At 39.7% G+C, this 27414-nt stretch overlaps 1 protein-coding gene and 1 non-coding gene across 4 annotated transcripts in view; both read left to right on the top strand.

Moving 5' to 3' along the window:
- The window catches only part of LOC122563655 (hippocalcin-like protein 1), a 149843-nt gene that overhangs the window by 75442 nt on the left and 46987 nt on the right, over positions 1-27414 (top strand). For 2 of the 3 annotated variants that reach the window (XM_043717677.1, XM_043717676.1), the window contains exon 3: positions 22142-22539. The exons of the other annotated variant lie outside the window; for it this stretch is intronic. In XM_043717677.1, the coding sequence (XP_043573612.1) occupies positions 22162-22539 (378 nt within the window). In that variant the 5' untranslated portion in view covers positions 22142-22161. The remainder of the gene's footprint in view (positions 1-22141; positions 22540-27414) is intronic. 3 annotated transcript variants of the gene reach the window in all.
- Positions 7553-7659, top strand: LOC122563783. The gene has a single exon (XR_006315722.1). It is a non-coding gene; the product is annotated as a U6 spliceosomal RNA (small nuclear RNA).

Genomic DNA, 27414 nt, shown 5'->3' with positions numbered 1-27414 from the left:
AGGAGCACCCAGAGAAAACCCACGCAGACACAGGGGAAATGTGAAAACTCCACACTGGAGTCCAAGTACGTAATGAAATAACTCCACAGAGGCCAGTATGTTATTTATGTGTGGAGAGTCCTTGACACTGATCCAGTTTCCTCAGAGTGCTAAAATCTCTGGCACTCCTCTTTTTATTCTGTCCGTCAGGGCTCCCTGATAGTGGTTGATAATCTGGTCTAATCAGAGAATTCATCTTCTATGAGGTCCATCTGGCTGACCTCATTACAATCACTACACATGACATGCAAGGGCAATTTTTCACATTGTCAGTTAGATGCCAGTGTTCTGTCTTTACTAGACCAATCTGGCTAGGGGCATGGCAATCTCTGGAACACACATCTTCAGTTCTATTGCTGCATGACCCAGTGTCTTTAGCAGTTTCCTGATATCAAGTGAAGCAAATTGAATTGGCTGGAGACTAGCGTCTGTGGGATGGCTGGTGACCTCTGGAGGGATTAATCATTCAGTTGAATCTTCTGCAGAAAAACTGTTGCAACCACTATAGCCTTATCTTTCGTACTGATGTGATTGGCTCCCCCATTATTGAGGTTGGGATATTTGGGGACCCACCTCCCAAAATGAGTTATTTAATTGTCCACTACCATTCATGATTTTGGCAGATCTGCAGAGCTTGGACCTGATCTGTCAGGTGTGGCATTGGTTACCCCTGTTTGTTGCTTGCTACTTATGTTGTTTGGCAGGCAAGTAGTCTTATCTTGTAGCTTCACCAAGTTGATACCAAATTTTCATGTATATCTTGTGTTATTCCTGGAATGGCTTCCTTCACTCTTCCTTGATACTATGGGGAACACGTTGGACCACGTAGTGGCAGATTGTGTTCAGCAACAATCCTGCTGATGGCCCACATCACCACATGATGCCCCAGCCTTGAGTTGCTAGATGTGTTCAAAATCTATCCCATTTAGCCCGGGGTAATGCCACATAATATCGTGGAGCGTATTTTCAATGTGGGGATGGGACTTTCCATCGATTTGACAGGTGATAAGACATTCAAGGATTTTAGGATCAGGGTAGTTTAAGGATTGAGAGTGGGGTGCTAGAAAAGTAGGTCGGGCAGCATCCAAGGAGCAGGAGAATCAATGTTTCAGGCAAGAGCCCTTCATCAGGAACGAGGCTTGTGAGCTGATGGGGTAGAAAGATAAATGGGAGGGGGGTGGGACTGGGGGAAGGTAGCTGAGTGTGCAATAGCTAGATGGATGTGGGGGTAATTCTGATCTCCAGCATCTGCAGTCCTCACTTTCTCCCAGTTTAAGGGTTGATGAGTAGACATTATATTTGTTTTGAAGAGATGGTTGATGCCAGCAGAGTATTTTATTTCCTTTAAAAATTGTCAGTACTCAAGGAAAGAGCCATTAATGTCAGCTAATGTGGGAATGGGAATTGGGAAGGGAAATTAAGTAATAAGTTCAGTTGATATCAGAGCTAAACCAGCAAGACGTGGGATTTATTAATAAGTTGAGCTGTGAAAGAGGAAAGGTGGGAAAGACATGAAGAGAAAAGTGTGAATATAGGGATGGAAATAGTTCTAGTGGACATAAGGGCATTGAGTGTGGTGAAGTGGGAACTGGTGATTTAATAAATCCAATAGCTGCTAAAATGGTGATGAACTGAAAGTCAAAGAAGATTGGGAAATTGAGTATGTAAGTAATTTTAGGGGGATTTATCATGTAATAATGCACAGCTTTTAACACTCACAGCAACACTCTTATATATTTCAAAGGTTTTAGGGAGGCTGTAACAGGAAGAGGAGTATTGCTGCTGTAAGCATAACAGTTGGATGGGCAGTGCCAATGTGAAGTTACCTGGCTCTCAGGTTTTCGAATGCTGCATCAGTAGGTGGAAATACTGGAGTTGCCCTGTAAATGCAGGTGGTCAGCAAGCCCAATAAACACATACTCAAAAGGCTGTGTGAACAGAGCCATTGAAGTCAATGCTCTAAGGAGCTGAATGCAGTACCACCAGAAAGGTCAGTGACCTCTAACAAGAGGTCAAGGTTATTGAGTGTATCTTTAAATATCACATCCATCAACAACAGCAAGCCTTACACAGTGACTAGTTCATTTTACAATATTGGGTGACCCTATCACCTCCCCCCCCCCACCCCCACCCCACCCCGCCCCGCTACTTCAAACCTGCAACACAGAAATGATTTAACCCATGCTGTAATCTGTTAAAATTGGAGAGACAAAGAACTATCCCAAAAGTCATTACTTAAGGTAAAAATTAGCAACTTTAATTTTTAAAGTCTAACAGAGAATGATTAACTAACAAGTATTTACAACTCATTTATCTAAACCTGTCTCTTACCTTCCCTCCCTACAATACTAGTCCAATAAAACCCTGATTAGAATTTACAGAAAAGGTCAAATTTCAAAACCAGCCAGCTGTTGAATCTTCTCTTAGTATCTTCCTCTGTAGACTTGCTCTCTAGGTCAGTGTCAAACCTTTTTCTTCTTCTTAGGGTTTCTGTTTCACAGATCATTGATAGATAAAGGTACCTTTAGGAGAGTTATTCTGTGGTCAGTCTGCAGATATTGGTGGCTTGGTTCTCCCTCAACTGTTCAATTTTTTTTGGTTTAAACCCCAAAGTATCGGATCATTTCATTGGTTTTAATATTGTCAAAATATGAAGTTGGTTGAAGTTTAGTATCTTGGGGCATAATTTAAACTGGCTGAATTTGAATTTGTTTTCTGTCTAATAGCAACCCAGGTACTGCTAGCTGCTGGACCAAATATTACATTGTAAATTCTCCAGCACTCTGGGTGCTTGCTAAGTCCTTCAACTCTCTTAAAGGTATATTATACCTCTGCACCTTCATAAGAGTTCATCATCACATACATCATTCCCCAACTCAACCCAGTCACCTAACAATTATCATCACCAATCTCAACTCCTGCCTGAACATTATTATTGTCTAAATGGTGAGAGCTGTAGCTTCTGATTTCATTATACTGGAGTTAATCGACACTGGAGCCCACTGGCCAACCTTGTGGAAAATCAAGCCACTGATGGCATAGCAGTTCATGATAAGAAATTGGGATTGGGATCAAGATCTGGGGGACTTGGGGGGTGGGGTGTGGCACAGGGAACACTATTGTGAGAAAATCTCAGCTCTGGCTGCCTGAGTGAAGCTAGAAAGGCCATCTTGGATAGACCCCTGGTTGGTGTGTTTATTTACATATGCTTCAGCCATGGGTAAAGGATGCAAGTTCTTTGGCCTTGCTTGACTACACTGGTCCACCATATTGCAAACTTTGTAGTTCAGGTAACAATTTGATTGTTGTTGATTTTAGATTGCATTGTAATTGGATTACTCATGTGGGGCTTCATTGTAAACTTACTTGCCTTTTTAAAGACTGGGCAAAGTAAGAATATGAACCAAGGCTCTGTGTTCATTACATAAACTGCCACCTGTGTTTGAAACTATTGCAACAATGCACCTCCATATTAACTGTGGTTTTGATTGATGCAACATTACATTACAAACTGTCAAATTATTGACCTGCTCTACTCAGAGTCAAATGCGGCATATCATATTAGAACTCTTTCCCTATATCTCATTTCAGGCTTCTGCTCTCCGTTAATGAAAGTTTGCACTTAACCTTTGATGTAAGAATAAGACTCATATCAACATTCCTGTTTTTTTTAAACACTTCATTCCTCTTAATGGTCTGCTTTTCCAAATTAAAGTATCTCCCATCAAAAATGACTAAATTAATTCAACTGGTTTTGTTTAAGAAATTTTAATATTTCCACTTCAAACAGCTGCTGAGCAATCCTACTTCATATAAATTCAACAGACTAGTGCAATTACTCTTCCAGGGTTCTTTTGTTAAATAGAAAGAAAGAGAGCCTTGTATTTATACAGCATTTTCACCATCACTGGATGTCTGTGATTTAGAGCCACACAAGTACTTTTGAGATGTACTCACTGTTGTAATGTATGAAACATGACAGCCAATTTGCATGGAGCAACCTCACACAAGGAGCAATGTGGTAAAGATCAGACTTTTCACTCTGATACTGAATGGGGAAGAAATATTGGACAGGACATGGAATAACTCCCATGCTTCTCTCCAGTATCGTGCCATGGAATTGTTTGCATCTTCCGGAGAGGACAAACTTGGCTTAATGTCTTAGCCATAGAGCAGAATTCCCTCAGTTAGTGCACTAGAATGTCTACTTTGCTCAAGCACTGGTGTGTGACTTGAACCCAGAACCTTGTGATTCAGAAATGAGAGTATTATTGAATTAATTTTGAAATTATTTTTTAAAAATTGATCTTTCCTGCATGGATCAGCAGATACCTGACAAAGAATTGATAGCTAGTCAAACTTTTTCTCACTTCTGACACTGAAATCATCTGGTGCTTCTCACTGACTACTGAGATCCTGACACAGTTTTTCAGATTTTCGAAGGTCAAGTTCAGTATACACATGCTTGATTTCATATCATACCACCAATAGCCAGGGATAATAATCAACCAGTTCTTAGGCAGGTGTGGATATAAAGGTACAGAATGTCATTTCAGTGAATGTAACTTAGCTGAACATCATAACATACTGTTCGTTTCCTCTGCACACATCAGATTCTTCAGAAACACTCTTCTGGATAAACCCAAAGAGTGTACAAAGATAGAAATTGCCTGAGAAACGCAGCAGGTCTGGTAGCATCTGTGGGAAGAAAACAGATTTAAAGATAATGAGTTTTGAGAAGATTTGTAGCTCAAGTTGAGGCTCTGGATGTAAGCTTGCTGGCTGAGCTGGAAAGTTTGTTTTCAGACGTTTCATCACCATACTAGATAATATCATCAGTGAGCCTCCAGATGAATCACTGGTGGCATGGCCCACTTTCTATTTGAGTTTCAGTTTCCTTGGGTTGGTGATGTCATTTCCTGTGGTGATGCCATTTCCTGTTCTTTTTCACAAGGTGTGGTAAATGGGATCCAAGTCAATATGTTTGTTGATAGAGTTCCGGTTGGAATGCCATGATTCTAGGAATTCTCACGTGTGTCTCTGTTTGGCTTGTCCTAGGATGGATGTGTTGTCCCAGTCGAAATGGTGTTCTTCCACATCTGTATGCAAGGATACTAGTGAGCGTGGGTCATGTCTTTTTGTGGCTAGTTGATGTTCATTTATCCTGGTGGCTGGTTTTCTGCCTGTTTGTCTAATGTAGTGTTTGTACAGTTCTTGCAAGGTATTTTGTCAATGACATTAGTTTTGCTTGCCTGTATAGGGTTTTTCAAGTTCATGAGCTGCTGTTTCAGTGTATTGGTGGGTTTGTAGGCTACCATGATGCCAAGAGATCTGAGGAGTCTGGTAGTCATTTCCAAGATGTCTTTGATGTAGGGGAGAGTGGCTAAGGTTTCTGAATGTGTTTTGTCTACTTGTTGGGGTTTGTTGCTGAGATATCAATTCATTGAGTACCCGTTCTTTTTGAATGCACTGTATAAGTGATTTTCCTCTGCTCTGCATAGTTCCTCTGTGCTGCAGTGTGTGGTAGCTTGTTGAAACAATGTTCTAATGCAGCTTTGACTGGGACAACACATCTATCCTAGGCTTAGTCAAACAGATACACATGAGAATTCCTAGAAGTATGGCATTCCAACCAGAACTCTATCAACAAACACATTGACTTGGATCCCCTTTACCACACCCCTGAGAAAAAGGACTGGAAATGACATCACCACAGGAAATGGTGTCACGATAGGAAATGACATTACCAACCCAACGAAACCTAAACACATTAATTGAAAATAGGCCATGCCACCAGTGCTTCATCCGGAGGCTCACTGATGATGTTACCTGGTATGGTGACAAAACATCTGAAAACAAACCTTCCAGCTCAGCGAATAATCTACAGATCTAATGTCTCTAATCTGGTGACCCTTCTTCAGAAACTTTTTTTTCTCTCCGCGGATGCTCCTTGATCTGTAGAATTTCTCCAGCAATTTCTGTTTTGTTTCAGATTTCCAGTATCTGCAGTTCTTTATTGCATCCCAAAGATTGACATTCCATCTGGAACACGAACACATCTCAATATTGCCCAGTAGGTAACCAGAACAACACAGCTTACAAACCCCGTTCAAGCAGCACATTTGGTTAATGTTGCACATGACGTGAAAGCCAGAAAAGCTGAAGGCTTTGCCTCGAAGTAATGTACCCCAAAGGAAGTGGATGACATGAATGATACACTTGGATTGACACAGGTTTCAGGGCAAATATCAGCCCCTAATGCATCTTACACGAGATGTACATGGGGGGGAGCTAGCACAGCATGGTGTAGTCCACACAACGTAAGACAATTACTTTACAATGGGTCTGATTCTTATTTGCCACAACAGATCCTCAGGATCGACATCTGAAACCTATTACATCATTGAAACAGACGACCACCTATTCATGCTCTATCACTATATATGGATTATTACATTATTATGTTCCACAAGGTGACATTACTGTCAGTTTCAACATCAAAGATTCCAGGTCACAACATTAAGTCTATCACCTGGCTAACTCTTACCCAGATGGTTTTGATGCTGCCAACAACTTTGAATGGGTTGCAAAATTACATCTGAATGATGCCTGCCTAATCCAGCATCGATTCTCCTTACAGACGCAGCATTCATGTTCACGAGAAGCTGAAAATGGGTTTCAAGGCATCAAACAGCATCATCTGGAAATTTGGACATCATGCTGACTGATGTTGCTTCATTAATTGTGATTTGAAGAAAGACAGCACCACATGTGTACGTTTAAATCCAAAACACCTGAACAACATGCTAAAAGATGTCCACACATGATTCCTAACCTGGAAGAACTTGTTCCCACATTATGTTGTGTCAAGCATTTTCCCAGCTCATGCCATGAATGGAATTAGCCCATAAATCTTTCTCTGTAATTGAAGGAACTGACAACATATGGAACACCTTTCATTAGATATTGTTTCCTCAGGTTCCCATTTTGCTTAGCCTTCACTCAGGCCATATGCAGATCATAGAACATTAATACTATCAGGTTGTCACTGTATCATTAATGCCAGCAGGTTTTGGAAGAACTGTATGTGAGCTGAACACAAGTCTGCATCAGCAGTCTTATTGATTTAACATTTGTTGCTGTTCAATCTACTCATGAGTTGGTATTACACCTGATCATATCAAAACCAAAGTTGTACAGAATATGCCTGCACCACAAGACAAATAACTTTTACAGCATTGCAGGATTGTTACTGTACTGAGGAAACCATTTGATCCATTGTGTATGTACTGGGTCTCTCAGAATTTTGCCTTCGTACCAATCTCCTGCCCTTTCCCTGTAACCCCACACATTGATTACTTGCTACTTGCCTCAGCTCAACGTGTCTCCACTATAAAGTCCTCCTAACCTCCCTGCTCTTGTACCCTGTGCCACTGCTTATGAAGCCGAGAATGCTGTACTAACACCACTGTCCATCCCTGATACCTTTAATGACTTATATTCACCTAAGTATGTGCTCGTTTCATCAGTGCATATACTCAAATTGGAACGATACAGAGAAGATTAGCATGGCCCCTGCACAAGGATGACATGCAAATTCGTGAAGTGTTCCATAATTTTTAGGGGTGGCACGGTGGTTCAGTGGTTAGCACTGCTGCCTCACAGCACCAGGGTCCCAGGTTTGATTCCAGCCCTGGGTGACTGTCTGTGTGGAGTTTGCACATTCTCCCCATGTTTATGTGGGTTTCCTCTGGGTGCTCTGGTTTACTTCCACAGTCCAAAGATGTGCAGGTCAGGTGAACTGGCCATGCTAAATTGCCCATAGTGTTAGGTTCATTAGTCAGAGGGAAATGGGACAAGTGGGTTACTCTTCAGAAGGTCGGTGTGGACTTGTTGGGCCAAAGAGCCTGTTTCCACACTGTAGGAAATCGAATCGAATCTAATCTATTTCTGCTCCTGCACACCCTTTAGAATAGCACCCTTTTATTTTATACCACCATCTCATGTTCTTTGTACCAAAGTGACTGACTTCACACTTCTCTGCTAAGTATCCGCCTGCTCCACCGGGACAATATCCTTTTAAAATTTTACACTGTCCTCACAGTTTCATGCATGTCTAAACAGCAAGAACATCGTTGTCCATACTGACCACAAATGATTGGAAATGATCTGTCCAGATTTTTTTTCACTGCACTGTCTACTTGTGAAAAACCAAGGATACAATTTAGATTTCTGGTAATATCCAAGTTACTAAATCTCTTGTATTCATGGCTGGTTTCCAAACCGCACTAAGAACAATAATGTTCCATTTGACCTGCAAGTGGACATTATTGAATCTGAACTGGAAGATGTTCTCCAATCTCACATTTTGGTCACAGCGGAGCAGTGCAGATTCAGTAGGACCCATCAGATGGTGTCCAGCTGCAAAAGCACAACAAGGATTTCCATTCTTTGAAAGACATTTTGTAGAAAAGCAGATTCCAGACCTGATAAGGCTATTCCTTTTAAGACAGTTACATGACATCAGAACCTGTGATAGTGTGCACCTCTCCTTTAGTTATGGCTTCTGTATGTAACGTAATGTTTTCAGTTAGTCAACTATGTCTTATGCCCGAAACAGCGATTCTCCTGCTCCTTTGATGCTGCCTGACCTGCTGCACTTTTCCAGCAACACATTTTTCAGCTATGTCTTTGTAATGTACAGTAACATCAATAAGCACTGAACCCAGATTGTGTGTTTGTCTGTAATATTGCAGCCATTTAAATGGGGTTATAAGTAAACTTCTCATGCCTCTTGTCTCATCAACAACCTATCTGTGGTATATCTTTTGCGGAGTAATGTTGGCACTATGTCACAAGGACCATGGCAAAAATCCTACTCCCCAAGTGTTACCAAAATCTAGGGGCGAGTGGTTCTATTGAACCAGGAGAATGATTGCTGCTGCCTCCACAACTTTAGTCATGAGTCTGCTCTCATGGGCCACAGGTAACTGAAGAGTGGGGAAAAATGGGAACCCATAAAAGATGGCAATAATTGTGTTTAGCAGCAAAGACATGCCTTTGACATCCACAATGCCAATGCTGTGTCCCCTAATCAGCCACTGACTGCCTTTGAACACTGACTGCATTTCTCATACACAGCCCTCATGGAACCTTTGCTTTGTCATGTTCTTGATACACTCAACACCCTGCATTTCCTGGGTTAATACCAACTGTGAATATTAATTGCCCACTTAATGGTCTCATTGCAGGCAATGCACATGGGCTGGTCTTCAGACTTCCCACGTTGGACTCACCTCTATTCGAGGCAGGAAGATGTTAGTGGTCACCTTCCCACTGGATTAAATGCCCCTGTCAGTATCCAATTTATCATGGAAGAGAGCATTAAATACTGCCCTAAGTGACTTGTGATTTGCATTGTCTAGTTTATACAAAACAAAGATTTGATCACCCATATCTTTATTGTTGGTTTGATGTTTTGTGAAAATGTCTTAGCATTTCAGTAGTACATGACTGAGCTGTTCATTAAATTGCTGAAAATTACTGGCTATTGTGTTACTTTGTGAGCAAAAGAATTGAGCCAATTAACTGGCATAGACTGGATTTCATTGTGGCCTTCTGTCAAAAAGGTTTATGTTTATGAAAAGAGGATATCATGCCTTTGTGATTAAAGGTGGATTCGTTTGAAGTTGTTCATGAAGACCTACTCCATGCCTCTGCTGGCATTTACAAAATTTTATCACCATGGTTACCAACAAAAGGGTGGGGTTATTCCTAATGCAACCAAGGAGATGTTCCCCTAGAGGATATTAAACAGAGATGAGTTTGTTAGTTTAAATTTGTGTAGTTGGTAGAACTGTCCCTAATATCTGTGTTTTCTGGAAATTAGCCATTATTCTATTCATAAGAAATAACCCCTGTGTCATCAAAGGCATTTCAAAAATGAGTTGTTAGGGTTAAGATGAATACTAGCAAAAACTGTAACATTTAAAACTATAATTTATCCTATCTTCTTAATATTTACATTCCATTTAATCCATAATGACAGTAATGGAAAGATTTGGTCATCATAGAAACTGTTTGTGTATGTCTAGGAAAGAATAGATTGTGCTTCTATCAAAGCTGATGTCTATGCTGGGCTCTCTTTTATCCCTGGGAAGGGGCTTGTGTGTTTATTCATTTTAGCAGGATTAATCATTTTAACACAAAAATGGGAAATGTTACTGTAATCATTATCCAACTAATCTAGCTATGTTATGACTATTAGTTTCTGGAATTCTTTTCCCCAGAAAACCATGGAATTCTCTTCTCCATAAAAAGGGGAGGCTGGGTCATTTGAATTTATTCAAGGTTGAGTTAGATTTTTGATAGACAAGGGAGTTGAGAGATATGAGGGGCAGACAGGAAAGTGAAGTTGGGATCACAGCCAGATCAGCCATTGTCTTATCGAATGGTGGAGCAATTATGAAGGCTGAATGGCCCATTCTGCTCCCAAACCCAGGGTTCAGAGTCACACAAAGTTAAGTTTGCATACTCAAACCCCCATATTGACCCTCATTTAAAGGGATTGGAAAATTGTTGCTGCAGCGCTGTAACCTTATATCTGACCCACACACCCTTTGACTGTAACTTCCAACTGGAATCACTGGATCAGGAACATTACTTTGTTGTGGCTTCACATCACAAAATAGAGAATGCCCTGCATTTTGTTTTATCACGTAAGATGTGGTCCCACAACGAGCCATATATCACAGTGTGATAGATGTTTGTTTGAAGAAAATAACAAAAAGCCCTCTTTCTATTATAAACAACAAGCTTAAAGACATTCAATGAACTATTGCAGTTTTTGTTCAATTGTGCCATTCAAGCCCATAGATTAAATGTTCTAACAGAAAAGTAGATGGAGTAGCAAAATTCAATCACCAAAATTCCCTTAACTCCTTGCAATTAAAACTGATTTTAACATTTTTAGTCAATTTTAAAGAGTGGTACAACTTCAGAAATATTATGCCCAAACATCAATAAATTTCTATGTGATAGAAATGGATCTCCCACATTCACTCTCAATGTTCCAGGATGATAATGATGATGGTGATGCACTGTTTGAGCTTTGCTGTTGTGACTCTTGATGGAAGAATGTCTTACTTTTGGCATTATGTATCTGGAGTTCTAGTTAAAGCCTAACGGATGTGTTTTCAACAATCAGTCATCATTTTCTCAGACCTGTTTTTGATGTTGCACTTAGCAACTATGTGGAATGTTCCCAAGATTTGAGTTGAGCATCTTGTTATGGTTGGCTCCTCCATAATTCAATGGGAGCTTACTGTTTTTATAAATGCCTCATGTTTCAAACTGACTGTTTGTTTAATGTCAGCTGGATGTGTACAGGGAGAACAATTACAGTAAGCTAAAAAAGTTGGAATCACATTAGATGCAAATACTGAGCATGCTATTATTCAGCAAAGGTCATCATTACAGTTCAATGGTTAATGTCTAAAGAATGACCTGGGATTTTAAAAGCTGGTATGTGAAACTATGAAGCCAAGGAGTAACTAGCATGACAAAATCAACATGAAGCTTAAAACTAAAACTTACTCGAAATATATAAGCATCTGTGGATAGAGAATTGAATGTACTATTCTTTATATATTAATATGATGGTCACCTTTAAATGCTAAATGATTTGTGTTTTCCACAGTTAGTCTTTTGTCTCAAGTCTGGGAATGTGAGAATTGTTTGTATATAAGACAAAATATTCTGTCTATAAGTCACTCCAACCTACCTTGCGCTAATCTGAATTTACTTTTGAGAAATGAGTCTCTAGGTCTCCTTGACTGAATAATTTGACAAAAAGTTAAGAAGAAGCTGCATTTATTTTCCAACCTTTGCTGGCCCAAGCGCTTGATAAACAATAAACTACTTTTAAATGCCATTGAATGTCGGCAAATACTGAGCACTATGAGATAACAGAACATTAATACTGATTGTGTGATAAATATTGGCCTTATTTATATTCAGGAAGTCAAGGTGCACAATTTATTTATACATTAATATAACTTTTTATAGAATTTAGATGTTGAACTAGTTGTATGTGGGTTTTTGATCTGTGTGTAAGGGATTTAATGATTAACTTGTCAGTATTTCTGCAACCAAGATTCTCTTTAATAAAAAGGAGAATGAGAGAGAGAGAGAGTGAGAGTCCCTGAGGTGGTAATAGAAATATGTTTGTAATGGCGCCCATTTAGACCATAAGACATAGGAGCAGAAATTAGGCCATTCAGCCATGGCTGATACGTTTCTCAAACCCATTCTAACACTTTCTCCCCGTAACCCTTGATCTACTTGCCAATCAAGAACCTATCGATCTCAGTCTTAAATATACTCAATGACCTGGCCTCCACAGCTTTCTGTTGCAATGAATTCCATAGATTCACCACTCTCTGGCTAAAGACATTTCTCGTTATCTCTATTCTAAAAGGTATTCTCTTTACTCTAAGGCTGTGCCTTCGGGTCCTAGTCTCTCCTAACAATGGAAACATCTTCTCAACATCCACTCTATCCAGACCATTCAGTATTCTGTATGTTTCAATTAGATCCCCTCTCATCCTTCTAATCTCCATTGAGTATAGACCCAGAGTCCTCAAACTTCCCTCATATGTAAAACTTTTCATTCCTGTGACCATTCTCGTGAACCTCTTCTGAACACGTTCCAGGGCCAGTACATCTTTCCTGAGACATGAGGCTCAAAACTCTGCACAGTACTCTCTCCAGGCTCACTGCCTTTATTCCTGATGAAGGGCTTTTGCCCGAAACATCGATTTCATAGCTCCTTGGATGCTGCCTGAACTGCTGTGCTCTTCCAGCACCACTAATCCAGAATCTGGTTTCCAGCATCTGCAGTCATTGTTTTTACCACAGTACTCTAAATGTGATCTGACCAGAGCCTTACAGAACTTCAAAAGTATACCTCTGCTTTTATATTTAAGTCTTCTTAAAATAAATGCCATTATTGCATTTGCCGCCTTAACTGTTGTCTCAACCTGCAAGTTTACCTTGAGAGAATCCTGGTCTAGAACTCCCAAGTCTCTTTGCACTTCAGACCTCTGAATTTTCTCTCCATTTAGAAAATAGTCTATGCTTCAATTCTTCCGACCAAAGTGCATGACCTCTCACTTTCCCAAATTATACTCCATCTGCCACTTCTTTGTCTATTCTCCTAACCTGTCCAAATCCTTCTGCAGCCTCCCAGCCTCCTCAATGCTACCTGTCCCTCTATAGATCTTTGTATCATATGCAAACTTAGCCAGAAATCCCTCACTTCCTTCATCTAGATCATTAATGTATAAAATGAAATGTTGCGGTCCCAACACTGAGCCTTATCTTGTCACCAGCTGCCATCCTGAGAAGGACACTTTTATCCCCACACTCTGCTTTCTGTCAGACATGCTTCTGTCCATACCTCTAATAACATGGTCCCTATCTTACTCAGTCGCCTCCTGTATGGCACCTTGTCAAAGACCATCTTGAAGTCCAGGTAGATAACATCCATTGGCTCTCCTTGGTCTAACTTTCTTGTCACTGAGAGTCAAACAGATGTCCAGCATGGAAACAGACCCTTCGGTCCAACTCGTCCATACCGAAAAGATATCCTAACCTATCTAGTCCCATTTGCCTGCACCTGGCCCGTATTCCTATTCATATACCCATCCAAATGCCTTTTAAATTCTGTATTTGTACCAGCCTCCACCACTTCCTCTGGCAACTCATTCCATACACAAGCCACCCTCTGCATGAAAAGGTTGCCACTTAAGTCCCTTTTATATCTTTCCCCTCTCACCCTAAACCTATGCCCTCTAGTTCTGGATTCTTCCATACCAGGGGAAAAGACTTTGTCTACTTATCCTATCCATGCCACTCATGATTTTATAAACCTCTGCAAGGCCACCCCTCAGCCTCCGATGCTCCAGGGAAAACAGCCCCAGCCAATCAGCCTCTCCTCATAGCTTAAATCCTCCAACTCTGGCAATATGCTTGTCTTTTCTGAACCCTTTCAAATATCACAACATACTTCTGATAGAAAGGAAACCAGAATTGCACATAATGTTCCAAAAGTGGCCTAACTCGAACCCTGTACAGCCGCAACATAATCTCCGAACACCTATACTCAGTACTCTGACCAATAAAGGGAAGCATACCAAATGCCTTCTTCACTATCCTATCTACCTGCGACTCTACTTTCAAGGAGCTATGAACCTGCACTCCAGGGTCTCTTTGTTCAGCAATACTCCTCAGGACCTTACCATTAAGTGTATAAGACCGACTCTGATTTGCTTTTCCAAAGTGCAGCACCTCACATTTATCTAAATTAAACTCCATCTGGCACACCTCAGCTCATCGGTCTATCTGATCAAGATCCCGTTGTAATCTGATGTAACCTTCTTCACTGTCCACTACACCTCCAAACCTCCTCAAAGAATTCAAGCAGTTTTGTCAGGCTTGATGTTCCCTATGCTGACTTTGCCCTATTTTACCATACACTTTCAAGTATTCAGAAATCTCATCCTTGATAGTGGATTAATGGGTCTTACCGAGATTAGGCTGATCGGTCGTGGGTGAGATCCTGGAAATTAAAGTGAACAGATGACACGCTGAAGAGCTTTAACTTGCTTTCAGGTAGAAAGGAAGGAATTGATTTATTTTTGGTTTATGGAAAACCTAGTTGCCTGGAAAGCTTTTTGGCAGTTTGGAGAAGCCCTGTTTGAAGTTAGATGCATGAAATTGTTTCTTTTAGAGGAAAGAGTTAATTCAGAGCAGTTAAGAAATAAGGATTTGAGTTTTGAAGTTCTAGACCAGATGTATTTGGTTACAACCATGGAAAGTTTTTCAAAGCTGCTAAAATGTAAGCTCAGTTGTGTGAATGTTAGGGGCTATCAAAATCTCAAGGCCTTCTTTCAAGGAATTTAAAGAAACCCTTAAGTCGAGCCTATAGATGTGATAGAGAAGGGAATTCTCTCTGGTGTTTGGATATTGTAAAGTGATGGTGGAGGCACAGATGGGATTGTATTTTACTGTGTTTCAAAATTTATCAAGTTGTGTTGTATGTGAACCATTTTGGTTTCTTATATTTGTGTCTTCATTTCTTTTGCGTAATTTCTGTTATATTGTTGAAATCAAATCTGTAGCCTTGCATGCTTGAATTTTAGTGAAAAACAACCTAATTAAACAAGAGCAAATGAAAATATGACCTGTCAAGCCAGATTTCTGACTGGGACATGACTTGTCCAATAATAACATCAGCTGGGTCTATAACACAGTGAGATTATGAATGTCCGTCTGAATGGGCATAGTAAGCCTCAGTTTAGTGTCTCCAGAATATGATGTTTCCTTATGACTGAAGTGTACTCTTGGGCTAGATATGCTAAATTAAGATTTCAACCTTCTCTCACTGATCGCCATTGAGCCAAGGCTGACTCTTCCTACTCCCTGACTTAGACAACTTACTAGTGCTTAATGAAGTTTTTAAATATAAAGACAAATTAATTCTCAAATGACAAATTTTCAATTAAGGTATTCTGTATTTGCCATTTGGAAATTCATTTTCTGTCCTTTTAATAGATTTTATTTTTTAAATTTATGTTTGGTGTGAACTCCAAATGCTGGAAATTGCACAAAAGCATTTGTCATAAGGCATTCAGTTATGAATTAGTTTCTTCAATATGAGTAAATTATGTGCCTTCATCTTAAAACATAAATCTAGCTCCCTTTGCACTTCTGTTGTAATAACTTGTTTTACATGTCATGAGCATTTATGCAGAACTGTTTCAACATTTTTAAGGTCATTGGTCAGCTTTTACTAGTTTTCTAGCTTGGAATGTATGCTTCACTGATTTTTATTCCCTGTTGTTGGTATATTCAAGCCTTGAATATACTGTACTTCTATAAGGATTTTAGTTTCATGAGATTCATTTAAACGTTGTTTGTGTTCCGTTTGGCCATGTGTTGCTAATTTTAACTACCATCAGATGCTGGTGAATTTAAAACCTATGGAGTCATAGGATTCCAACAGTACATATAGAAGCCATTCAGCCCATTGACTCTGCACTGATCCTCTGAAGAGGATAGCTACCCAGACCCACACCCACCACCCTATCCCACATATCATATGTCTGCTGTGATTTGGGACATTGGGATAACAGATTTTTTCCTGGACATCTGTTGAATTTTATATTGTATCTTAAACTAGCCTTTGAGCTGTGGTTTAAAATAACCTTTCGAATATGCCACTGTATAATACGTGTTTAATTTTCTTCTACTGAACATTATTTGAGTGACTGTAAGCAACTGTGCTATTTAAAGATGTTAGATTTGTGAGATATTATTTTGGTTAAAAATAAATTGAAAAACTACTCTCTTGATTTGAAGTGTTTGATCAAAGGGACAGGATAGCACTACTTACTCTCCACTCCGAATGGCTTGTTCACAGTGGGTAGCAGGTGTAATACTTTAAATCATCAGAATCAAAGATTGTGGTTTCAAGTCCCACTCTAGGACTTCAGCATTAAAATCAAATATGACACTTTAACGGCGGGTTACTCTTTGGAGGGTTGGTGTGGACTTGTTGGGCCAAATGGCCCATTTCCTGTAGGGATTCTATGATTTCTAAAGCAATAATGAGGTAGTGTTATCCTTTGGATGAGATGTTTGACTCAAGTACCTTCAATTCACATGTCATAAATAGGTTATCTTATTTCTTTTATTCACTCATGGGATGTGGGCATCACTGGCTGGGCCAACATTTATTGCCCATCACTAATTGCTCAGAGGATAGTTAAGAGTCAGCCACATTTCTGTAGGTCTGGAGTCACGTGTAGGCTGGACCAAGTGATGACAGTTTCTTTCTTCAAAGAGCATTAGTGAATTAATTGGATATGTCTGGCAATTGCCAGTGGCTTCATGGTCATCAATAGAGTTTTAATTGAATCCAGATTTTTATTGAATTCAAATGCCACCAATTACAATGGCATTCAAACACGTGTCCCTACAATATTATCTGGGTCTTGGGATTATTGGTTTATCAACAATTTGATGACATCATTGCCTCCCTTCATTTGATCATTGAGCATTGCTGTATGTGTTAGGTTTCTGTCTACAAAATGACTGCTGTGTGCTGTACATTAATGTAATGACTATACTTCCAAAGTACTTCTCTGGTTGTGAAACACTTAATATCCTTTGACATGAATGAAGATGGCAAAGAACAATAGGAACAGGAACAGGCCCGTTGGTCCTTTTAAGCCTGCGCCCACACATTTTGTCCTTCCATACTAAAGCTGTCTTCACTTACAGGATCGTATCCCTCTAGTCCCTTCCTATTCATGTATGTATCCAAGTGTTTTTTGAATGCTGCTATTGTGTCTGCTTCCACCACCTCCTCTGGCAGCTCATTCCAGGCACTCACCACCATTCGTGTGAAAAACGTGCCTTGTGCATCTCTTGTAAACTCACCCCCCACCCCCGCACCTTGAACCTGTGCCCCCTTTCACCCTGGAAGAAGTCTCATGCTTTCCACTCTATCCATGCCATGCAATGAGGGATCTTGTCAAAGTCTTTACTGCAGTCCATGTAGACAACTTCAACTTCTTCTCCCTCATCAATCATCTTCAGCACCTCCTCAAAACTCGATCAAGTTAACGAGGTACGACCTCCCCTGTATAAAAGCTATGCTGTTTATTGCTAATAAGGCCATTTGCTTCTAACTGCATTTAGATCTTGTTCCTGAGGATCTTTTCCAATAATATCCCTACCACTGACGTATGACTCACAGTCCTGTAATTTCCTGGATTATCCCTGCTACCCTCCTTAAACAATGGGACAACATTCGCTATTCTGATTATTTTTCAGCTTGTGATTTTCAACCAATGCTAAGGTATTCCGAAGGAAAGGAAATTTCCATGAAACTTTGTTCACTTTAATTGCAATAAAATTATAAAGCAAATATTGCACAGTATGTATAAGGGAGCAAGCTTCCATCAGCCTGAAAAAAGTTGCTCTGCCTTGCTATACACTAGTGACATAAATTGTATCAAACCTTTCGCCACTTGTCTATAAAACAAGCCAAAATGGTGTGCCATTCATCTCCTTCCCCCAATATTAATAGTTACTAAATAATTTTTCTTCAGGATGCTTTGTTAATCATACAGGAAATAGGTCTCTTATTCTGAAATGAGCTGCTCGCTCAAAAAAATTAAACATGACTCTCTGTTGGGGAAAAAAACTTATTTTAATATTGTAATGATACTTCTAAACAGTATGCATTGATAAATTTAAAATAGTAACATTATAGTACAGCACCATTAAGCACTAGTAGCATGCTGAAACTATGGCAGTTTGAAAAAAATAAGATTACATCCTCAGATCCAAGCATGTTGCAAAGGAGCATCACATGTTTAACACAAAGTGAGTTTTGAGATCATTTTGTCAGTAACTAAAGTCTAACTCACTGAGCATTTGTTCCAATTAATTTTAAGATCTTGGATTATATGTGGTAATTTAATCACCACATATTAAATAATGAACAAGTATAAAGTATTTATGAAATTCCTTGCAAATTTTTACCCTCGAAGAAAAACTGGATAGATCTCCCCAGAATTATGTAAGTGGTATTTATTGCGCTGCTACAAAAAGTGATGAGGAAAATTAAGCCAAGGAAGTGAACTTCAGCCTAACCAAAATCTTTATCTGCTGAAGGAGTTTTCAAATTATGCCAGTCTGCCAAATGTCATTCGTCAAACAAGACATTCCAGTTTTTTAGGTATGAAGCAAGAGATCCCAGGTTGATCTCCCTGATCATTCTCCCTTTGTGAAATAAGTAAGCAGTGAGCAGGGCATTGTCTTCAACAGTATGTAAACTGATCATGTTTACTGTTGATACTGTTGTCTTCTAATCACCACCCTCCAGGGACCTAAACTAATTTATCCATCTCTTTTTCCTATTCGCAACTTGATAATCCACGTCTTAAACAGTGAGAAGAAAAAGGAGCAAATCCATTGGTTTATTCTAGGCCAGGATTTTTCTAAAAAGGTGGACGAATGTATGAAGGGAGAATCAGTATATGTGCTTATGAGTTACTTGATCTATGGGCCGCATCCTAAAATAGGAGAAGAAAGAATCGATAAAAAGAAATTCAAAAATCTCATTGAAACGCGGGGATTAAACTCTGACATTCATTTCACTGGAGGAATAGGTGCAAATGATCTGCAGTTTTAACAAATGGATAAAAGAGAAGGTTTCAGAGATTCCACTTCATAGTAGAATGCTTCCACCACACAGAAAACTAGCCAACTGGCTCTCCTGCAAATAATGCAAATTGGCACATAATCAAAAGTCTGTTGTCAAAAATCAAATTCTTGTTAGTGCCCAGAGTAGTGCCTAGATAATGCTTAAATTTTAGACATTGTGAAAAGGAGAAGGTAGAAATCTTTTATATCTTATTGACATACCCTTTATGCTGCCTTGCAATTCCAGTGAAAAATCAATTGATTCTGATGCCAAGAATAGGGTTAGGGTGAGAAACGCCATGGATAAGTCAAGAGGAAGAAGTTCCACTGTCTTGATTCAGTTTTGTGTCTGTCAAGGACGTGATCTGGCAAAATAGGCGATCAGCCTTAGGAACATTCGGAACAGGAATAGGCCATTTAGCCCTTCCAGCCTGTTCCACCATTCAATGAGATGATGGCTAAACTGTGCCCTAAGCTTATATACCTGACTTGACCTATGTCTCTGAATACCTTTTGCTTAACAAACTTTATCTATCCCTAATTTAAAATTAACAATTGAATCTGGGCGCTAACATTGCGTCTGAGGGTGTCAGGTGTTCAGGCAAGAAGGTAATTTGAGCCATTTTGTGTTACAGCTTCTACCTCTATACTTCAGAGCTAAAAGCTTTCTGGGTGCTATTGTCCCAAACATTTTTCCTTTTCCAGACACAAGTGCAAACACACTGTCCACTGGCCTGATCACCAAACTTGGTTGCTCTGAGGTTTGAATAGGCTCAGTGTACTTTCAGTTCAGAGTGTGGTGCTGAAAAAGCACAGCAGGTCAGGCAGCATCCAAGGAGCAGGAAAATCGACATTTCAGGCAAAAGCCCTTCATCAATATATTTTTAATAGACTTTGCTCATCTGTATCTGTTATTGGCTCTAATGAGGTTAGCTACTTTTCATCTATTTGTGATAACTAATCAGTATTTTTTTTTAGGTAGGCTGTTTTTTCCTCCCTTTCAAGACTAGAGTTACTTCTATAAAATGAAGTACTGACAGCCAAGTTCCAGAAGTCCATGTTCTTTGTGATCTTCTGGCCCAATGCTGAACATTAGAGTTGTGTGGGTGGTTAGATTAGTGATAGACATCTTGATAATGGGCTATCGTTTGCTGTTGCAGGCCACTGAACAAAATCTGCTGTTGTTTAGATTTGCCTGTCAACATTGTTGAAAGTCCAAACTGAAGGTTTTGCACTGAGGGAGACTGAACATTTGGGACCTGAGTGATTATCATTAGAATGCCATGTGTATCTCCTTCACTCAGCAATTGGCTTGAAGGGTTGAGAAATGAAAAACCAAGAATGTGACTCTAATTTACAATTCCAAGTCAAATCAGAGACAGGGAGAGAAAACCAATTTGGAGTTTGGGGGTTGTTAGAAACGAAAATCGCTTCTCAATAATCGCTCTAGACAAATTCAGGAAAACAAAGTTAGACAAATTCAGGAAAACAAAGTTTTATTAGCAAGTCTGCAGAGTTGGGCACTCTTCTGAGAAGAAGCGCCCTGAGGCTTACAAAGTCTCCCATTATATACAGCACAAGTCCCTCCTTTCCTTGGCTCCAACAAGCCATGAGGTTCACATTCTTAAAAACATCATTATTTTTATCACAAAGTCTGCAACAAAAGGCTCCAGAGTCTCCAAAGTTTGTTGTTTTTCTCACCCTGTAGTCTTATCAGTCAAAAGCTTTAATCTCGAAACAGATGTCTCAAGTCGCACTCCCATCCTGGAGTCTTATCAGCGAAGGACTCATCCTTCTCTGCTGTGTGAATGGCTGCATTAATCAAGAGCCTGCTCGCTTTCACTATAGCTCACAAATTGTCAGCATTCTGCACAATTTAAACTACTCTACTTTTGAGTATATAAAATGGTTGTTAGAAAAGAAACAAAAGTTTTGTCTTTTATTATAGATCAGTCTGTGGTCCAGGCACATCTTAAAGTTTAAACCGAAATTACCTCTCACAGGGGTGAAACTCTGATTTTTAAGAAAAGGTAGTAAAAGACAAAGGAGTTATTAAATGTAGGAACTTAAAAAGTGACAATTGTACTCTCCAACAATAATAAAACCTGAAGGAATGAGACTCGTAACAGTTCATTTTCACTGCCTGAGTCCAAATGGCTTTAATTGTTGTTTTGCTTCTTCAAAAGAACATTCAATTTTAAATAACACCTCTTCAAAATATTTTCTATATTGCATTCAGTATGTATCTATCAGATAAATGTAACAGTTTAATGTTGTTCAAAGTATATCAGTAGTGAGCCATCCAATGAGGAGCCATTTTTGTGCAGTTATGTCCTTAACTAACTTTGTAACCGCCTCTTACCTGAAATTGCTGTGTCATTGGTGCATAAACAAGAGTAATCGGCACTAGCCCTGACCATTACTTTGACCACACATTTTGGAACCCAACTACAGTGCATTCATTTGGATTATTAATGAACAACATCAGGAAGGGCAATGGAAAATATGCTTTTATATGTTTACTAAGCTATAACATTCCAAAGCTGTTTGCAGCTAAAACAAGACTCCAGCAGCTCAAGGTTCCACCCTTTTTAGATTAAATTATGTACTTAAAATGTTTGACTACAGGTTTTACTGTATTAGTGATTCAGCCATGAGCAATTCCAGCTCAAATAGTCCTCTCCTTGCTGTCTGTATAAGCAGCAGTTTGTCTATCAATTATAGCAAGTGCTAGATTGGAAATGTCCACTTAACAGCAGCAGACTGATGCCCCTCTATAGCACTGAGTTAATTAAAGTTGTTCTCTTTCCCCCTTTCTCACTAGGTGTGATCAACTGATCTAGAATGGGTAAGCAGAATAGTAAACTGCGCCCCGAAGTCCTTCAGGATCTTCGTGAGAACACAGAATTCACCGACCATGAGCTCCAGGAATGGTACAAAGGCTTCCTGAAAGATTGCCCAAGTGGCAATCTGACTGTTGATGAATTTAAGAAAATATATGCAAATTTCTTCCCTTATGGCGATGCCTCCAAATTTGCAGAGCACGTATTCCGTACCTTTGACACCAACGCTGATGGAACAATTGATTTTCGAGAATTTATTATTGCGCTGAGTGTCACATCCCGTGGCAAGCTGGAGCAGAAGTTGAAGTGGGCATTCAGCATGTACGACCTGGATGGAAATGGGTACATCAGCCGAGAGGAAATGCTAGAAATTGTACAGGTAAGATCCACAGTGATCCAATAATGTAAGGATAAACTAAGAGATACATACATCTAAAGTCCTCACTGATTACCCGCTGGGAAATTGGAGTTGGTTCTCTCCAGTTTTTCCCCTTTTAATTTTAAGGAAATGTTCGACAAAAGCAGCTTGCCCAAGGTTTGTTCCAATTTTCCATAATTCCTTAAGGAACGAGTGCATTTAACAATCAATCTTCAGACTAATTAGACTCTTTGTGGCTATTACTTGAGTTGTAAGGTTGAATTTGTACAAAAACGTTTTCTGTACCTCAAAGGTAGGAAGTTTTTTTCAATGTTTACATTTAAATTGTTTTGTGGGTAGCAATATTCTAATGCCCCTCTCTCGCTTTTCCATCCAGTCCAAGGTTCAGATTTTATAGTCTCACTGGGTTCTGTTCTTATTCTCTGAATTACTTTATCAAAACAAGTCATGAGGTACTCAATGAACTGAGTGTGCCCTTGGATATTATGTTAGTATAGGTGTGATTATGACAAAATATCCGCTACAGATTTATTTCTAAAACATGAGTTAATAATGTCCATATTAATATAAAGATGTCAGGTTACATTTGTAAGCCAATGTCAACAATGAGCACTACCAGATATATGGTACAACAGCAACAGTCTTGTAACATAGTTGCAGTGTCCTTGCTTCTCAGCCAGAAAGCCTGGGTTCAAGTCACACCTGTCCCAGAGGACAGATTTCCCAACAGGTACATTAAAAGACATCTATACTAAAATAGCTGCCAACCAAAGATTCATTTAATCTCACTTCGAATCATAGAATCCCTACAGCATGGAAGCAGGCCATTCATCCCATTGAGTCCACACCGACCTTCCAAAGAGCGTCTCCCCGAAACCCACCCTTCCACCCTATCCCTGTAACTCTGCAATTCCCATGGCTAATTCCCCTAGCTTGCACATCCATGGACACTGTGGGTAATTTAGCATGGCCGATCCACCTAACCTGCACATCTTTTGGACCGTGGGTGGAAACCAGCGCAGACACGTGGAGAATATGCTAAATCCATACAGTCACCCAAGGCAGGAATTGAACCTGGGTCGCTGACTTCTGGCTGAGAAGCAAGGACACTACAACTACGCTACAAGGCTGTTGCTGTTGTACCATATACCTGTTAGTGCTCATAGTTGACATTGGCTTACAAATGTGACCTGACATCTTTTTCTTTGATATGGACACAATTAACTCACGTTTTAGAAATAAATTTATATCAGATATTTTGTAATAATCACACCTATACTAACATAATATCCAAGGGCACACTCAGTTCATTGAGGCTGTGAGGCTGTAGTGTTGACCACTGAGCTACCACATCATCTTAGCAATGTAATTTAGCCCCAGTGCAGGGGAGCACTTCCACAGCATCCATATGAACTTAAAGCCTTGAAATGAGATTGTCGGATTCGGAACAGTAGATCAGATTACTATTCAGTCGGTTAATTGCCACTAGATTGCTGTATGGCATCAGTTGGAAATGTGTTTTGACAGATCAATTACTTGCAAATCTATTGCAGCAGATGAATAGTCCTTTCAAATTTTGAAAGCAGCTCCAATTTTTGTGTCACATAATGGTTATACTCAGCACATTGTATACAGGGATATTTTATAACTGACTAGATATCTGATATTGAATATCGGTTTGAGCAAACTTTACTGCATGAATTGTGTGTTCTGGATTTAACAATAACTTTGTATTTTTGTGGCACCTTCAATGTAGGAAAACATCCCAAGGAACTTCACAGGGACAATATGAAGCAGAATTTGACACCGAAACGCATAGTGGAGATATGAGGGCAGTAAACCAAATATTCAGTTAAAGCGGTTGGTTTTAGGAAACATCTTAAATGAGTGAAGTGTGGCAGAGAGAGATAGCGACGGTATTTCAAAGTTTGGTAACTAGACAACTGAAGGGACAGCCGCAAATAGTGAGGATACTTGAACCTGGAATGAGAGGAGTGCAAATATCTAAAATGATTGTGCCCTTGAGGCAGTGCAAACATAAATGGTCAGGTCATGAAGGGAGTTGAAAATACCTTTTTCTGAAATCAAAGCATTGCTAAAATAGGGGTGAGTGTAGGCCAGCAAGCACAGGAGTTGTGCAGAGAAGCTCTTGGTGTGCATTAGGACACATGCAGGCAAACTTCGAATAAGCTTTAGTTTATAGAGATATCAAATCATGTGAGACAGCAGGGAGAAGTGCATTGAAATAACCAAGTAGTAAAGAAATGGAAGAGAGTTTGAGCCAAGGTGTTAGAGGACAGTGGTGTATTCAACCATCTCAGAGGCTGCAAAAGGTTGAGAAGGAAAATGAGGGAAGGTTTTCACAGTCACATGGGATGTCATTTGTCAGTTTGAGAGACACTGCTGAACTGTGACAAGGGTGGAAATTAGATTGGAGGGATTTGAACATCATGTGGTTGTTATGGGGGACTTTAACTTTCCTGATATTGATTGGGAGTGTAGTTTAGGTGGGCTTGGATCGGCGCAACATCGAGGGCCCAAGGGCCTGTACTGCGCTGTATTCTTCTATGTTCTATGTTTTTGGGAGAGCTGGAAACAGATTTGGGAGGTAGCACACATTCAAGAACTTTCAAGAGGAAAGATAGTTTGGATATTGTCCTTGCAAACTAAGGCCAAGAGATGCCTTTAATATTTTTGAGGACCACAGTGATGACAGCAGATTTGAAAGAGAGGAGGGGACATTATCTGAAATGAGAGAATGAATGATGGCAGCGAGAAGGGAAGTTGTGTAGTCAGTAGGTTAGTTTGAGTGACTGAGGAGCATTCCTCAACAGCTAGAGAACCCTGGAAATTGTGAAAAGAGAGATAGGAAGGAAGCTAACACTTGGGCAAGCAGTGGTCCTAGAAGTTTGGCCTCGTGGGCCCAGAGAAGGGAGGATGTGAGCTCCTTGCATGTTTTGTTGAGGATGTATGTGCGGTAGTCAAGCGAGAGGGGTTTACCAGGTCTGATTTAAATGAGAAAGAAAGCTGATGGTGTCTTTGAGTTCCAGAATGATCCTCAGTTGAGTTTTACGTGGTCAGATCAGATGGTATATAGCTACCCTTATCCATTTAAGTCTCCCTCACTTATGAGTACCCCATACATGCAGAACTCTAAATTACTTGGTTGTTTCAGACACGTTTCATTTTTGATATTTGTAATGTGTTTATCAAGTAAATCAACTTTAACAAGTTAACTGTTAGTTATTATAAATTAAAATGTAACCAAGGGTTTTTTTCACATGTTACTGTGTCACTGTGGCATGAGGCCTGGAAAATATTGTTTCCTTCCATTGCTTTTTCATATCACTGTTAAATTTGGAAATAAATTACGCTGTAATACATGTTTTAGTTCACTCCAACTATGTTCCCAAACTCAGCCAGTCCCACCTGCCTGCAATTGGCCCATATCCCTCCAAACCTTTCCTATTCATGAACTTATCTAAATGTGTTTTAAATGTAACTGTACCTGCATCCGCACTTCCTCTGGCAGTTCACTCAACACACTAACCACTCTGTGTAAAAATGTTGCCTCTCATGTCCTTTTCCAAATCTTTCCCCTAACATCCTAAAAATATGGCCTCTGGTTTTCAACTCTGCAACCTGAGGGAAAAGACCTTTGTTATTCCCCTTCCTCTGCCCCTCATGATTTTATAAACCTCAAAGGTCACCCCTCGATCTCCTGTGCTGCAGTGAAAATAGTACCAGCCTATCTGTTTTTTTTTAATCTCAAGCCCTCCATTTCCAGCAACCTCCTGATATATCTTTTCTGAACCCTCTCCAGTTTAATAATATCTTTCCTATAACATAACGGCCAGTACCGCACACAGTTCTCTGAACAAGTCCTCACCAACGTCAACATGACATCCCAAAGGACTGAACAATAAAGACAAGTGTGCCAAACGTCTTTTACTTGTGATGCAAATTTCAAAAAATTATCTACCTGAACCCTGATGTCGCTCTGTTCTTCAACACTACCCAAGACACTACCATTATCTGTATGTCCTGTCCTTGTATGTTTAGCTAATAGCTAACATTTATCCAAATTAAACTCCATCTACCACTCCTCAGCTTATTGATCCAATTGATCAAAATCTCTTTGTAATCTTGGATAACCTTATTTGCTGTCCACTATACCACCAATTTTGTTCTCATCTGTAAGCTTACTAACCATTCCTTCTATATTTTCATCTAAATCATTTATATAAATGACAGACAAAGGTGGACTCAGCACCGATCCCTGTGGAGCATCGTCTCCAGTCTGAAAAACAACCCTCCATCACCACCCTCTGTCTCCTACCATAAAGCCAATTATGTATCCAATTGGCAAGCTCACCCTGAATCTCATGTGATCTAACTTTACTAATTAATCAACCATGCAGAACCTTGTCAAAGGCTTTACTAAAGTCCATGTAAACAATGTCCACCATTCTGCTATCATCTATCTTTTTGGTTACTTGCTCAAAAAACTCAAACAAGTTTGTGAGACATGATTTTCCTTGCACAAATGCATGCTGGTGATCCCAAATCAATCCTTGTCTCTCCAACTGCATGTAAGTTCTATCTTTAAGAATTCTCTCCAAAACTTAACCAAAACCGATGTCAGACTTGCAGGTCTATACTTCCCAGGCTTCACCTTACAGCCTTTCTTAAATAAAGACACAATATTAGCCATCCTTCAGTCCTCCAGCACCTCATCTGTGTTTATGGATGACACAAATATTTCTGCTATGGGTCCCACAATTTCATTCCTAACTTCCCACAATGACCTGGGATACACTTAGAGGCATAGAATCATAGAGATATATAGCATGGAAACAGACCCATCGTTCCAAC

This window comes from Chiloscyllium plagiosum, chromosome 27 (genome assembly GCF_004010195.1).
Source record: "Chiloscyllium plagiosum isolate BGI_BamShark_2017 chromosome 27, ASM401019v2, whole genome shotgun sequence".
Taxonomy (NCBI): domain Eukaryota; kingdom Metazoa; phylum Chordata; class Chondrichthyes; order Orectolobiformes; family Hemiscylliidae; genus Chiloscyllium; species Chiloscyllium plagiosum.
The sequence above is the reverse complement of the archived record's forward strand: the minus strand, read 5'-3'. Positions and strand labels throughout refer to the sequence as shown.